Source organism: Cavia porcellus, unplaced genomic scaffold (assembly GCF_034190915.1).
Source record: "Cavia porcellus strain 051 isolate PalLab524CR breed Dunkin Hartley unplaced genomic scaffold, mCavPor4.1 scaffold_2, whole genome shotgun sequence".
Taxonomy (NCBI): domain Eukaryota; kingdom Metazoa; phylum Chordata; class Mammalia; order Rodentia; family Caviidae; genus Cavia; species Cavia porcellus.
In genome coordinates, this window is record NW_026947485.1 from 12,901,826 (window position 1) to 12,915,056 (window position 13,231).

The window sequence follows — 13,231 nt, forward strand, 5'->3', positions numbered from 1 at the left end:
CTATTTGCAGTCTCACTGTTTGAATGTTCACTTTGTATGCTTTGATCCTGTGACCTGAAACACCGTTTCTAAGATGATAGCATGTAATCTATTAACTGGTGATAGCTTACTGTTTTTTTGTTGTTGTTTTGTAGTTTTGAATTACTTGTACCCTTACACTGTTTTGTTTTGTTCTGCTTTTTTCTCTTTTACCTTTTAAATAAAACAAAACAAAACAAACAAACAAAAAAAACCCATGCCCTAGCGCCTTCGATGTCCTGGAGCTCTCCATATTCCACAACCCATCTTCTCTTCTTATCTTCAAAGGCCTCTATACTGCATCTCTCTGACCATTCCTCTGTAGTCACATTCATCTCTGACCACAGTCAGGTAAGGCTTTTGGCTTCTGAAGGCTTGTGTGATTAAACTGGCTCCAAATCTTGGAATACCTGAGGACCATTCCAAGGTCCTTACCCTTAATTGACATATGCAGAGTTCCTTTTTCCATGTAAGGTAGGATTTTCACAGCCTTCAGTGATGAGGATGTGGACATCTTTGACAGTGCATTATTCTATCTACCACATACTCCATCACATTTATAGCCTAAAAATCTTTTAGATGTTTCAGATCAGAATATTCTAAAGAGACAAACTCTTGGAGATGGAGAAAAGCATCAGAGGGAGCTGACAGAAAGGAGGGTAAGAGGGAATTGAAAATGATCAAGATATATCACATTATAGGTACCGATTTTTCAAAATGAACATCATTATTCTGTGCGGCAAGCAACAAAAAAAATTAATGCACCATAAATTAAGGCTTAGAACAAAGTTTTTAGTTAGCTTTCAAGGATTCCTAAAACTCTTAATTTCTAAGCTACTCTTTGTGGAGTGATTAATGCCTTTATTCTTGAGCAGGCAAGATAAGATGTTCTTTTTTATGTTCTTTTTAAAAATGTTTTATTTAAAGAGAAAGAAAAAAAGGGTAGAAACAATACAGAATTTCAGAAAAATAAACAGTAAGAGCATGATAAGATGTTCTTACAACTATGTTCTTATGTATGAGCAATAATTTCTCCAACTGGCTATAGATTTACCAAAAAAGATTGTAGAGGATTGCAGTGTGACACTGGCCTATGAGTGTAGCAGGAAACCATGAGCCTATGTTATGGCTTCTATCTGGATATCCTCCCAAAGTCTCATGTGTTCAGAGATGGGTTAGTTTATGGGGATACTACTCCTGGCTTGGTGTACAGCTGATTGGAAAAGGAGAGTAAGACATGAAGGGTGCATCTCCTTCCTTGCTCTTCTTTTCATGCTCTGCTTCCTAGTCGCCTTGAGGTTAGCAGCTTTTCTTCTGTGATGCCCCTCGGCCATGCTGCCTAGGAGTCAGCACACTCTGGACTTAAACCTCTCCAAACAATGAGCCAAACTAAGCCTTTCCTCCTTTATGTTATGGGCATCAGGTATTTTTCCTAATTGTGAGAAAGTGATTTACATTCTTATTGAGAATGACATTAACTGAAAATGCAGTGTGTGTTAGGATGGTCCATGATCCTTGTCTTGGATCCCAAGACTTGTATTACCAGGGTCTTTCTGACTCGCACACTGTGAGAGACACCCATCGACTGGCCCAATAAGGAAGCATTTCTGGAGACTCTGTCCATTATTTTTTGCACTTGTAGACCCAGCTTTTGGGCACTTGTGTTGGTAATCTGCAGTGGACTTTTGGTATCAACTACCCTGCAAATACGCCAGGTGGAGGAATACAGCACCAGGCATGCAGATGTTATGATGCACAGGCAGAGCTCTGAGCCAAATCTCTCTGAGCCTGTGGATGACAGGCTGTGGGAAAAAGCTCCCCACATTCCCTGATTATATGAACCCTTAAAAGTCAGATCCACCCTCTGATGTTGAATAGGCATAGGGTTCCAGTTTTCGCAAGATGAAAATGACTTGCAGACATATTGTGTAGCAATGCAAATACACTTTAACAATAATAATAAAAGTTATACTACCATGATCACTGAGATATAGCTCAACTGACAAAGCCAGAGGGCAATTTTCTGCAAGTGGAGATTACTCAGTCACAGACATAAAACGTTTCTGTAGCTCTCAGTTACATTTTTCTTTGGTATCAGCTCTTTGGGAAAACATTCTCTCCTTGAAAGATATCTGACTCTATCTGCCTTATTTATGCTACATGGAGCAGTCTTCAAATATTTGTTTTTGGCAAGATACTTAGGAATAAAACAGTTATACGTTAGGAATGAGAAATGAGTAAGTAGATCTCTTTCCATGGGGGTCTGAACTACATTTTCCTAAAGCACTTCTTAAAGAGATGCAAACAAACTCAGAAACTGGCACAGTGACATATGGAGTCTCCATAGGTAGCTGGACATAGAACAGAATCACTATACTGAGACATTTGAAGCTTTTGGACACTGTTCTGGCTGCTGGATGGGAGTGACTCACTAGCTTGCAAACCTAAATTATCTAAGAGAATAATAATTAATTCTGAGAACAACTAATTTCATTTGCTATAAATGAACAAGGGAAAAAGAAATTTAAGAGAATGGTCTCTTGATATACAACTATAAGCCCCAAAGGCAAGATTAGCACTAGGGTGACAGCTTTCAGAAACAGATTTTTTGGTCTAACTTTCCTGACATGGCTAAAATTACAAATATTTCCAACACTTAATGAGAATAATAATAATAATACCACCTTATAAGTACTATCAATCTTTAGAATGTTTTTACATTCTGTTGAATAACTGTATTTTACAAAGAATTTTATCAGTTAGTTTAATCAGGTAGTAATACATTACAGTGAGACCTCAGTTCATGAATACTTTGGTTTGAAAACAGTTTGGTTCACAAACAGAAACACTGGGAAAAATTTTGTTTTTCTTTGTGAACTCTGCATCAGGTGACAGTCATGACTGCAGCCATCCTTCCTGCATGAACATGAATGTGGCCATCTTTTCTAGAATTTTGGAACGAGTTAATTTTGTCAACCAAGGCACAACTGTAAACACATTTTGGGTATGAGAAACTATAGATGGGAGCATTCAATTGTTTGAGATTGATACTCAGGTTTTCTGAGTTGTTCAACTTTGTAAGTATTTCCTGGAATATGAACATTTAGCCATAATGTAGAACCAATCGGGGTTAACACTTGAATCTCTGTCTTTATCCTTACTGTACTGCATCACTTATAAGCAGATGCCAACTGAGCCCTTCACTTTTGTGAAAAGGAAGAAGGATCAAAAGAATGTTAGGACTATCATAGACTAGGCCTCCACTCCCTTGGCTGCTTACCAAGGGTCACTAATTTTCAATCTCTCCATTCAGGGTCAGCAAAATGTTCAACTGTGACAAGAGATATGCCCTTTATCATGTTCTTAGTTCCCTTTCCTCCTCATATCTGAGAGGAACTAGGCCCTTTAATATAAAAATAGTTGGATCTTTGCAGGAGAGTGGAGATCCAACATAACTCACATGGTGGAACATTAAAGGTCCACCACTATCAGCCTTTCCTGCTACCTGTTGGATAGGGATCATGCTGACCACAGCCTCGGCCTTGGAGACTACCACCAGGGTGGCATGGGAAAGACAAAAAGCCAAAGGAGGAACTTACAAGCATGCATCTAAGAGTGACTCCAGAGTCCAGCAAAGTGACTTCCTGGGGTTAGGAAATGCTTTTCTTGCCTTCCTGGTAGCAAGTTCTTTTTCTTTGTGGGCCTGCCTTCGTCCCTCTAGGATATTGCAAGTCACACAGTAAAACAAAGCTCTGCCTTCAGCACCAGCTCTTACGACTGTGTTATTTCTGACTTCTGTAGATTGTTTTAAAACTATTCTGGATGGTTTTAGGCAAATTCCATATTTAACACAACCTGTTATTTTCAAAGGAAATTTTAAGTAATTCTACAAGTGTTTGAGGAGAGAGGCTGAGCAGCTTTAGAAGCCACTGATATATGAGCCCAAGTGCTTTTGGAAGTAATCCTTCCAGTTTTGTAGAACAGGAGGCTCCAAGTCTGAAAACACAGTCACAAATCAATGGCATCACACATTGCTAGCAAAATCCAAGTCTGACATCACACTCCCCCCGACCTGAGCCTGGTTCTCCATGGACAGCATTTGTGTGCACTCAGCAGCCAGAGTCTGTGGGGGAGAGGAGGGGCTGGTGTTCTTGGCAGATGCCCACAAATCAGGAGTGGGAGGCTGTGTGTCTGGCAGTACGGGCTCCTGACTGTGTCTCTTCTGTGCGGCTCAGAGGATGAACCCCAGGCACCTGGCAAGGATGCTGCATGGTTCCCAGCAGGGTGGTGCTGCGGAGGCACAGCTGTTCCCTGGCTCCTCTCCCCAGCAGCTGGCCCACCCAGTTTCTGCAGTCTCTTGGGCAGAAGGTGTTGCCAGAAAATCAGCTCATGCCCCAGCAGCTTCTGGGGCCATTGCTAGTAGCCCCCAATGAAGGTTAGTGATCCTTTCCAAACTCATTCAGTGCCCTTGTGGCTGATTTTGCTTTTGGTCTTACCTTTGCCCCTTCACATCTTTCTGTACCTTCCCCCCATGCCCTGGAAGTGCATCTGTGGGGTGCCCAACGCAGAAAACAAACACTTTCCCATTTCCAGAATGGTCCCCAAACCTCCCTCAGAGGCAATTCTGTTTATGGGATTCTCTAAATTCATAGGGCAACTACCAAGCAGAGTGGAAAGGGAAAAGCACAAGAAGACTCCTCGAACCTCTACTGATGTTTCTGACAGTTTGCTTCCTCGTTTATCCTTATTTGGATTAGGGAGGTCACTGCACAGTGGGGGCATGGTCATGTCCACCTGGGACACAGGTAGCATGACTTGGTATCCTCCCCAGAGGGCACTCAGCAGGAGGCATACAAGGAGCATCTGCTGAAGGCAAGAGCAGGGAATGACTGTGCCTTTCAGTGCCATCATGCAGGGAGTGGGCAGAGTCCTCAACAGTCCGTCACTTCCCTGCACACTGCCAGAATGTCTGCTGTGAGGTACACAGAGGTTACCTGGCCTACAGGAGCTGGAAAATTTCCATCTTATCCACTCAGCCTCCTTTATTCTGTCCCAAGGAGACTTAAAAAATATTTTTGGGATGGAAGAAATAAACTGCTTTGGATCTGATTTGAGAGATTCCTGCTCTGGACCTGGCTGGGTGATTTGGGATTCTGGTAGAAGGGCCTAACTTGTTTCCTTGGGATCACTGTCCTTTTCCCCTTAAGCAGGCCCCTTGCAAACTTTTATTTAAAAGACAGGAGTGTCTACATGTACATTTTCAAAACTCTTAATACAACTAGAGTTCAGGGTGCCCTCACAGGCTACACTGGCACTATAGGCTAAGTGTTGAAACCTAACTCTCAGGGTGACAGTATTAAGTGGAAATGGCCTTTGAGGAGTGATCAAATCACAGGGGGTTCCAGCATCATGGAATGAAACTGGTGGCCTAATAAAGGGTTTGAGGGAGCCTGTTTGCTTCTTGCATGAATGACGTGAGCATGTATAAGAGGCAGCACCTATGAGCTATCACCAGACACTAATTCTGTGGGTATCTTCATTACAGAACACCTATCCTGATTATAAACAATAAATTTCTGTGGCTTATAAGTTACCCAGTCAAAGGTACTTTGTTATAGCAGCAAGAAGACAGGTAACTTGCAAGGACTGACAAGCAAACTGGGAGGAAAGATTAGACATTATTTAATTTCCCACATAGATCTCAATCGTCCCTGCTTAGATCTGCTTTTTGTCTGCCAAGTGCAAGGATTTATTCCTTCCTCGTCCCCTGGCTCCCTGTTTTCCCTGCTGAGTGGCTGGATGCGAGTACCCTCCTCCTTGTCTGTTTTGCTGAGTAGAGATCTTAGAAGCATATTTACCCTTCTATAAATCATAAAGATGCTGTGAGCTGAAAAAACAAACAAACAAACAAACAAACAAACAAACAAATAACCATGGTGAAAAAGTGCCAAGCACACTCTATCACTTATTGCTATTCTAGATGCATTTCTAAGAAAATCACATATTGTACCGTAAGCTTTCTTTCAGTTCTGAGCTTTCTAGTACTTTTTTAAAAAAAATCTCAGTTTTCACTCATAATCCTCTGAGAATGGCAAAGTTTTCTGATAGACAACCACAAAATGCCCTGGATAAATTCCTTAACCAGATCATGGTGAAGATGGTTGAATATAAGTACATAAACCCCATATACTGGCCTCTTTAGAATCTGTGAATATAGCTGATCTAGCAGTAAAGACAAACTGACTGTTTCAAAGTATTTGACATCTACTGCACTTCATGACATAAGGGAACCCCCAATAATGTTCCAGTAAATAATTATGGAACAGGGTGGGATTACTCAGTCACACCTTGATGATGGGCAACAGGAACTTGTGGCATATTAAATCTGACCATTTTCTGATCCATCTTAGGAAGCACAGTCAGTTTCAGGGAAGTCAGTTCAATGGAGCTTCTGGTTATGAAGAAGCAGAACTGATACCTGATTCTGATACAGAGACCATCAGGAGTCATCCTGCTTTCCATTATAAGTCTGAAGGTTATTCTCAGTGTAATTAAAGGATATCTTTGCAGATGATCCTGATACTGACTGTGAGGCTGGGTTTAAAGCAAGAACTGATTTTCTTTCCCTCTATGAGTCTGGAGGACGTCTGAACTTCAAGAGGGAAAAAATGTTCAAAGATTCTCCTGGTGGGAACAGACAGTGGTAAATAGTGGCTGGAGGAAAGGAGAAAAAGAACAGCTTGGTGAGCTCTCTATTCATGGGCATGGCTTAGATTCCAAGGGCAGTGATGTGCGATTCATTTGAACTTCTTTTTTTCTTTTACTGTAGTTTGATTCTAGTATCTTCAAGTCTTTCAACAAGTTTTCTTTGCTGAGGTTTTGAAGATTAAGGGAGAGGCCCATGGTCACCCTTTGGAGGACCACTGTAGGCAGCATAGTAACAGGCTGAAGAAGCTGACTAACAGGAAGGAGCTGCGAGGGGAGCAGCAACAGGGACAATGGCTTAGTGGCAAGCCGGGGACGTTAAGTTTTGCTCAAGAATAACGTTAGTTAAAAAAAAAAAAAAAAGAATAATGTTAGCTAACACTTGGGGAGGAAAAACTGGGAGAAGACTGAACAGGGTCAGGGCCAGGTTGTTCTTGTGGTATTAAATATGGCAGTGATTTGTGAAGAACGGATAAATGAGATACCCGGGTTACTCTGAGGACTGAAAACTCTAACTTAGGCAGCTGTGTTTCTCATTCTTCCACTGCCAGCTCTCTGCCTAGCCTCCCTGCCCATCTCCGCTGATTCCTATGAAGTTTCCACACATCACTTGTTGTGAACAAAGAAGATAATCTGAATGCTTGGTGGTGTTTATTTCTGACCCCGTCATTTTCCCCAAGATCCAAGTAAAAATGGGAAATACTGTGAAGTCCTGATCAATGCATACACCATTATTTTAAAGTACAAACTATTTAAAAGCAACAAAACTTCAAAGGTAATCTTCAAAGGCATCTGTTTAACCTACATATGGTTTCCTTCCTTAATCAGAACTATTCATCACCACCTGCCTGGAGAGGCAGTAGATATGCTCTGGGAATATTCTGCAACTAGAGCCAATGAAGAAACTTACTTTCTGTCGGAACTCCATTTGTCAACCAGCTAATTCTGGGTTTGGGGTTGCCGTTAGCTCTGCAGATCAAGGTTCCATCTTCACCTGGGGACAGCACAAGGTTTCGGGGTGCCATGATCCAATATGGAGCCGCTTGATTGAAGGAATAAAAACAGACCAAAAATCTGACTCAGACAGTATCACAGTAAAGAATATACTGAGCTATTTTAAAAATAAATATACATATTTTATAAAAGATCTAGTCTCAGTTTTTTTCGGAGTGAATAGATTTATAAGCAATGTTTCCAAGAGCACTTTGGGTATTCAAAAGAGTATTAAAAGATTCACAAATTTAAAATCAAAGACCCATAAAATACCTATAATTATAAAACTAGGAAGCAATTTTTTTTTATTCTTGCAAAGTTGCAAAGGTAGTATAGAGAATTCCCATACTTCCTTCACTCGGGTTCTTCTAATGGCAACATCTGTAGTTGTCAAATAAGAAATTAACATTGCTATAATGCTATTAACAAAACTACAGGTTCTATTATGGTTTGCCTAGTATTTCCACCAAAATCTTATTTTTGTTCCAGGATCCTGTCCCAGATACACACTGCACTGACTTGTCCTGTCCTCTTAGTATCTTCTGAGGAGGCAGTTTCTTGGTCTTTCCTTGTCTTCCATGATCTTGACATGAATCTGTACTTTGGTAGAATATCTCTCACCCAGAATTTGCCTGATGTATCTCCTGGTTAGACTGAGGTATTGGGTTTTGGACTCAGGTGGTGGTGGCCCTTCTGACTGCACCAGCTCAGGCAGGACGTGAGATCAACCTGACCTCTTACTAGTTAAGGTGGTGCCTACCAGCTGTCTCCCCTGCAAACCTACTACTCTTCTGCACTGCGGAACCTGTTGGTCAGCAGTGAGCCACTAAATGTAGCCCGTATTCAAGAGGAAAGGAAGTAAGCTCCACTTCTTTGAGAAACAAATATTAAAGAATTAGTGGACATATATTAAAAGTACTCCACGGCACTTTGAAGTTATGCAAATATCTTATTTCTTTTAAAAGTTTCACTCACTAATCCTAAATCTTATTAGTGTTTCTTTCCTGAAGCGATTATCATGATTGGGTTATAATGGTAATTTTCTGGTTTTTTTTTTTATTCCTGTAAACTTTGCTAACTGGAATTCCTTTGTGAGAAAGATTTGAAGGAGCCAATCTTTAACTTTGTATACATGCATTATTGATAGCAATGAGAAAAGTTTCAAGGCACCATGAATACTGATACAAATTCATATTTCACTATTGAAGAACATGACAAAGGCATATTAAATTGAATTTCAGAGCCTTTCATGAAGCAAGAGGAAGACATTTAATATAATGATATACCTTTGACAGTGACAGAAATGGTATGACGAATGATTCCTAGTGTATTTTTGGCTATACATTGGTAATTTCCAGAGTCTGCTTCTGAAACTTGAATAATCTGCAAGGTTTTTTGGAAGTTCCGATAAAAGGTCCGGTTAGCAGGTAGTGTTCCATCTTCTTTTATCCAATAAATAAGTGGGGTAGGTCTGATAGAATAAACAATGATATGGTAAAGAAAAGTTTACGTGTGACTACTTTTGAGGGTATATTTCATGCAAATTTATAATAAATCCTATAAGAATCCATAAAGAATATGAAATCCTACAGATACTTGAATTGTCACACTTTTCTAAGTAATGTTTAAAACCTATACTTGAAAGGGCAAGTTAATGTTTTCACACAGTCAGAACCATATTAACTTATAGCACACCCTAAACCCCAACAGCACAGTGTTGCTTGAGCTGTTTACTGAAGGAACTTTATTTTCTTCAACATTTTGCTCAGTGAGGAACTCCTAGACATTCTTACATGAAGGTATTATGAAGGTATTATTACCATTAGTTAAAGATGCTTAGTTATAATTTTTTATCAGCTAGAGTTAAAAATGCATAGTGTAAGAGCTCACATGCATATGTGTGTCTATGAACTTACACACACATTTCCATATTAGATGGAAGTAATTTTTGTTTTACAAGAGACTATCTGATGATGTGAATTAAGTGATTAGAGGATCAGCATTCTCCAACTTAATTGCTAGAGATAGTCAAAATTACTATAGCAATTATTAAGAATAGGCTGAGTTAATAATATTCTATTACTTCTCCCCCAACCGTGTTTCTTATTGAATCAAGAAATATGGAAAAAGGTGAAAGAAATATAGGGTTGGAATTAGATCTTCCAAGTTCAGCCCTGACCTTAAATTTCTCTCTGACCACAGATCCTTGATCTCTTTGGGCCTTAGTTTTATTAGTTGTCTTAATGGGGCTAAGAAAGCTTGATGTGATCTAACAACTTTAGAAGGTTTTCCTGAGGGTAAGTCATTCAACACCAACATTGGTTAAGCACTAAACCATGAAACTGGTATTAATTTGTGTGTTTGGAAGATGATGAAGGAAGAATGATGATGGCCCTCTAAAATCTCAATACTCACCGTTAGCAATGCAAGTAGGTTTAACTAACAGTCCGCAACAATGATTTTGGTTTGGATAAATAGAAATAACCAAGAAAACATATATATGTGTGAATACATATATTTGATGAAATATATATATATATATTATATAGCTTCCAAAATTAAAATATGCTGTGAATTTAAAAATGGTAGAAGACGCAGAATCACTTTAAACATCTGATTAAATTTTAAAAACTAATTTTCATTTCATGGATATGAAGGTGAGATGGGACAGGGCTAGAAGAACAAATATAATAGGTCATAACTTACAAAGCCATGGGTTGTTTTGGAGGGCTACTACTCAACTGAATTAGTAATATTTTGATTCTATGAGTCTAATGCTTGTTGGTTTACAAGTGGTAGAGTCTTCTGGTTTTACAGCATTCCAAAGTTTTAAAAATTTTTTCTGGGGCTTTGTGAAATTTCCAAATACCACCTGTATTTTATTGTGTATTTTATTTATATAAAACAGATTGAGCACACCTAATCCAAAAAACAAAAAGTCCAAATTACTCCACAATCTGAAAACTTTTTAAGAGTCTTGTTGAAATTCCACTAGTAAAGCCTCTATAAATATTCCAAAATACAACAACAAAAAGATCTGAAGTCCCAGACACTTCTGGTCCTAGATAATTCAGAAAAGGGATATTCAACTTATCATTCATCTGTGGGAAGATGAGTCACTAAATAGTGAAAATGAGCACTTCTGCTCTCAACAGGCTGGAGTTTGGCCGTTAAACCACTTTCTAATGAAATGATGAAAATCAAAAGTTTTTTAAAAGTTCTGATGGAAAATATGGATTTTATTGTTACATTTTAAAAAGTGGAGTCGCTAGTTTTCAGTGCGAGTCCGGGTGTATCCTGCGATTTCCACACGTGCCCAGCAGAGGCCTCCACACGCCTGCTGAAGCACAGCTCCTCCCAGATGAGCAAACGGTGTGAGATCACCCAAAGGACCTGGCTGGGACAGCACGGATTTTCAAATGTTGAGGCAGGATTCTGGACTCCCATTTGAGAATATCGGTAAACATGCTCATGCTGATGTGAGGCTCCAGACCAGACTCTTAAGAACTCACCATTAATGTCCTAAACTAACCGTTGCTCTTGTATGGGCGGTGGGTTGGGGAGGTCTCCCTGCAATGCCTATCAGCTCTGAGGTGTATGTGCTGGATGAGGTATTTCAAAGAACAAAGGTTGACCTGCTAGTGGGGAAAGATGGAAGGGACAGAGTGTGCCAGCTGGGAGAGTAGAGCCTGAAATGCCTGCGCGCACCTGCTGTTAGGAGAAGGAGCCACAGAAGGACTGTTAGAAACTCAGAGCCATCAGCTCAGTTGTCCCAGCATGGAGCCAAAAGACCCTGGGAGACAGAAACCCACAGCCCAGGAGATGCATGCGCATGCTTAACTTCACTGGTTAACAGTAGAAGCACCCTGCAGTTGCTATATAAACAATCAATGGTCAACAACTATTATTTTTAAGCTGCTTAGTTTCGAGGTGATTGTTACCAAAGTGAAAAATTATACTCCATTATTATAACACAGTGATCATAACATGACTATTACCTATTTCAATATGAACACCATTACATTAACAAAATAATTTAACAATATCACAAGATTCATACAGTCTGCTTTGGAAATAATGATTAAATTGTTTTTGACGGTTGGTGGAATTAGTATAAGACAATGACTCTTATGACATTGAATGCCTCTGACAGTCTTTTATATTTTTATAAGAGTTGTGCATGGGGACTGAAAGTATGAACTCACAGGCCTTCTGCAATGCACTCTAATGAAAGCACATTTCCTCTTAATTCCTCTTTGCGACTCGCATTGCCTTCTGGAGTTAAAAATGTTGGTGGCCTCTCTTTACTTGATTTAGCTGCAAAGAAGAAATCAATATGCATTAAAATCATGAATATGCATTTATAGACACAGTTACTGTCAAAAAATCTGTCTAAAAATCCTAATTCCTGTTCAAATCCATTTAACATTGATTATGTCAAGCAACACACAACCATTCTCTGCCTTACAAATGGCCATCACTCAGCTGGTAAGCCAGGAACAGAAACAACTTGGATTGTCCAAGTTCTTATAGTAAGGACTCTTAGCCTCTTTTTTAAAAATTAAGGTTAGGTTTTTACAAATTTTCTTTGACTTTTACAAATTGTCTGTGCATGTCTTTAAATTACACATTCTTTAATGTTAGTGATCTGATCAAAGCAAAAATTTGCTATCTATCTTCTAAAAGATTTTAGGGTTTTTAGCAAGGTATCATTGTGAAAGAGGTATTTTGCTTTACACTGGGGGTAATATACAGCCAGTTCCACTAATTAATATAGCAAGACTTGCAAGCTGCAAGGATTATGGAAAATAAAGCAAAGCTAGAGTTACTGACGGAGGTCTGGGAAATTGTACACCTTACATTAAGAATAACGATGGGCTAGGGCTATAGCTCAGTGTAGAGCGTTTGCCTAGCACGAGCAAGACCTTGGGTTCACTTCCCAGCACTACTCAATAAATGAGTGAACAGGTAGAAGATCAGTTTCCTCAATGACAAAATGAAGATGAACCAGGTCAGAGATCTTAGGGATATTTGTACAGGCCACCTGCTTTTCTGTGTGGACTTTCCTAAAACATGGCCTCATCTTCTGAAGGCCTCTCAGAATAGCCGGAAGCAGAAGTTCGCACATCTTAAGGTTCTATGGTCCTTCAGAGTTTCAACTTGGAGTAAATATCTGATCCTCACAAAAAATTGAAGGAAACTTTTGGATCTATATGAATATTCTTATTTCTCAGAAGAAAACACTGACCACTGTACCACATAATACCTCTTATTATTTAAGAGAAATTAATGCTCTTAAGAGTCAAAGATTGTGGGAGCCTTCTCTAAAATCACTTTTGGAATAGTCTGAGGGCCATGTTTTTCAGGAGTATATTAACAGGTAATATAAGGCATCATGTCACTGATGACACTGTAAAATTCGTATTTCAAGGGTGAAAATTTAATAAAGCAGAAATGCTGCTCTATGGATAATTAAGAGGATTCCAGGTCCAGAACACTTATTCACTGACAGATT

The 13,231-nt window shown here is 39.4% G+C and overlaps 1 protein-coding gene across 50 annotated transcripts in view; it reads right to left on the minus strand.

Annotated features, from left to right (window-relative positions):
• Positions 1-13,231, minus strand: part of Nrcam (neuronal cell adhesion molecule) — a 269,654-nt gene that overhangs the window by 55,348 nt on the left and 201,075 nt on the right. For all 50 annotated transcript variants that reach the window (XM_063238553.1, XM_063238417.1, XM_063238432.1 and 47 more), the window contains 3 exons: positions 11,922-12,033; positions 9,003-9,187; positions 7,634-7,765 (listed from right to left, as the gene is read on the minus strand). In XM_063238553.1, the coding sequence (XP_063094623.1) occupies positions 7,634-7,765; positions 9,003-9,187; positions 11,922-12,033 (429 nt within the window). The remainder of the gene's footprint in view (positions 1-7,633; positions 7,766-9,002; positions 9,188-11,921; positions 12,034-13,231) is intronic.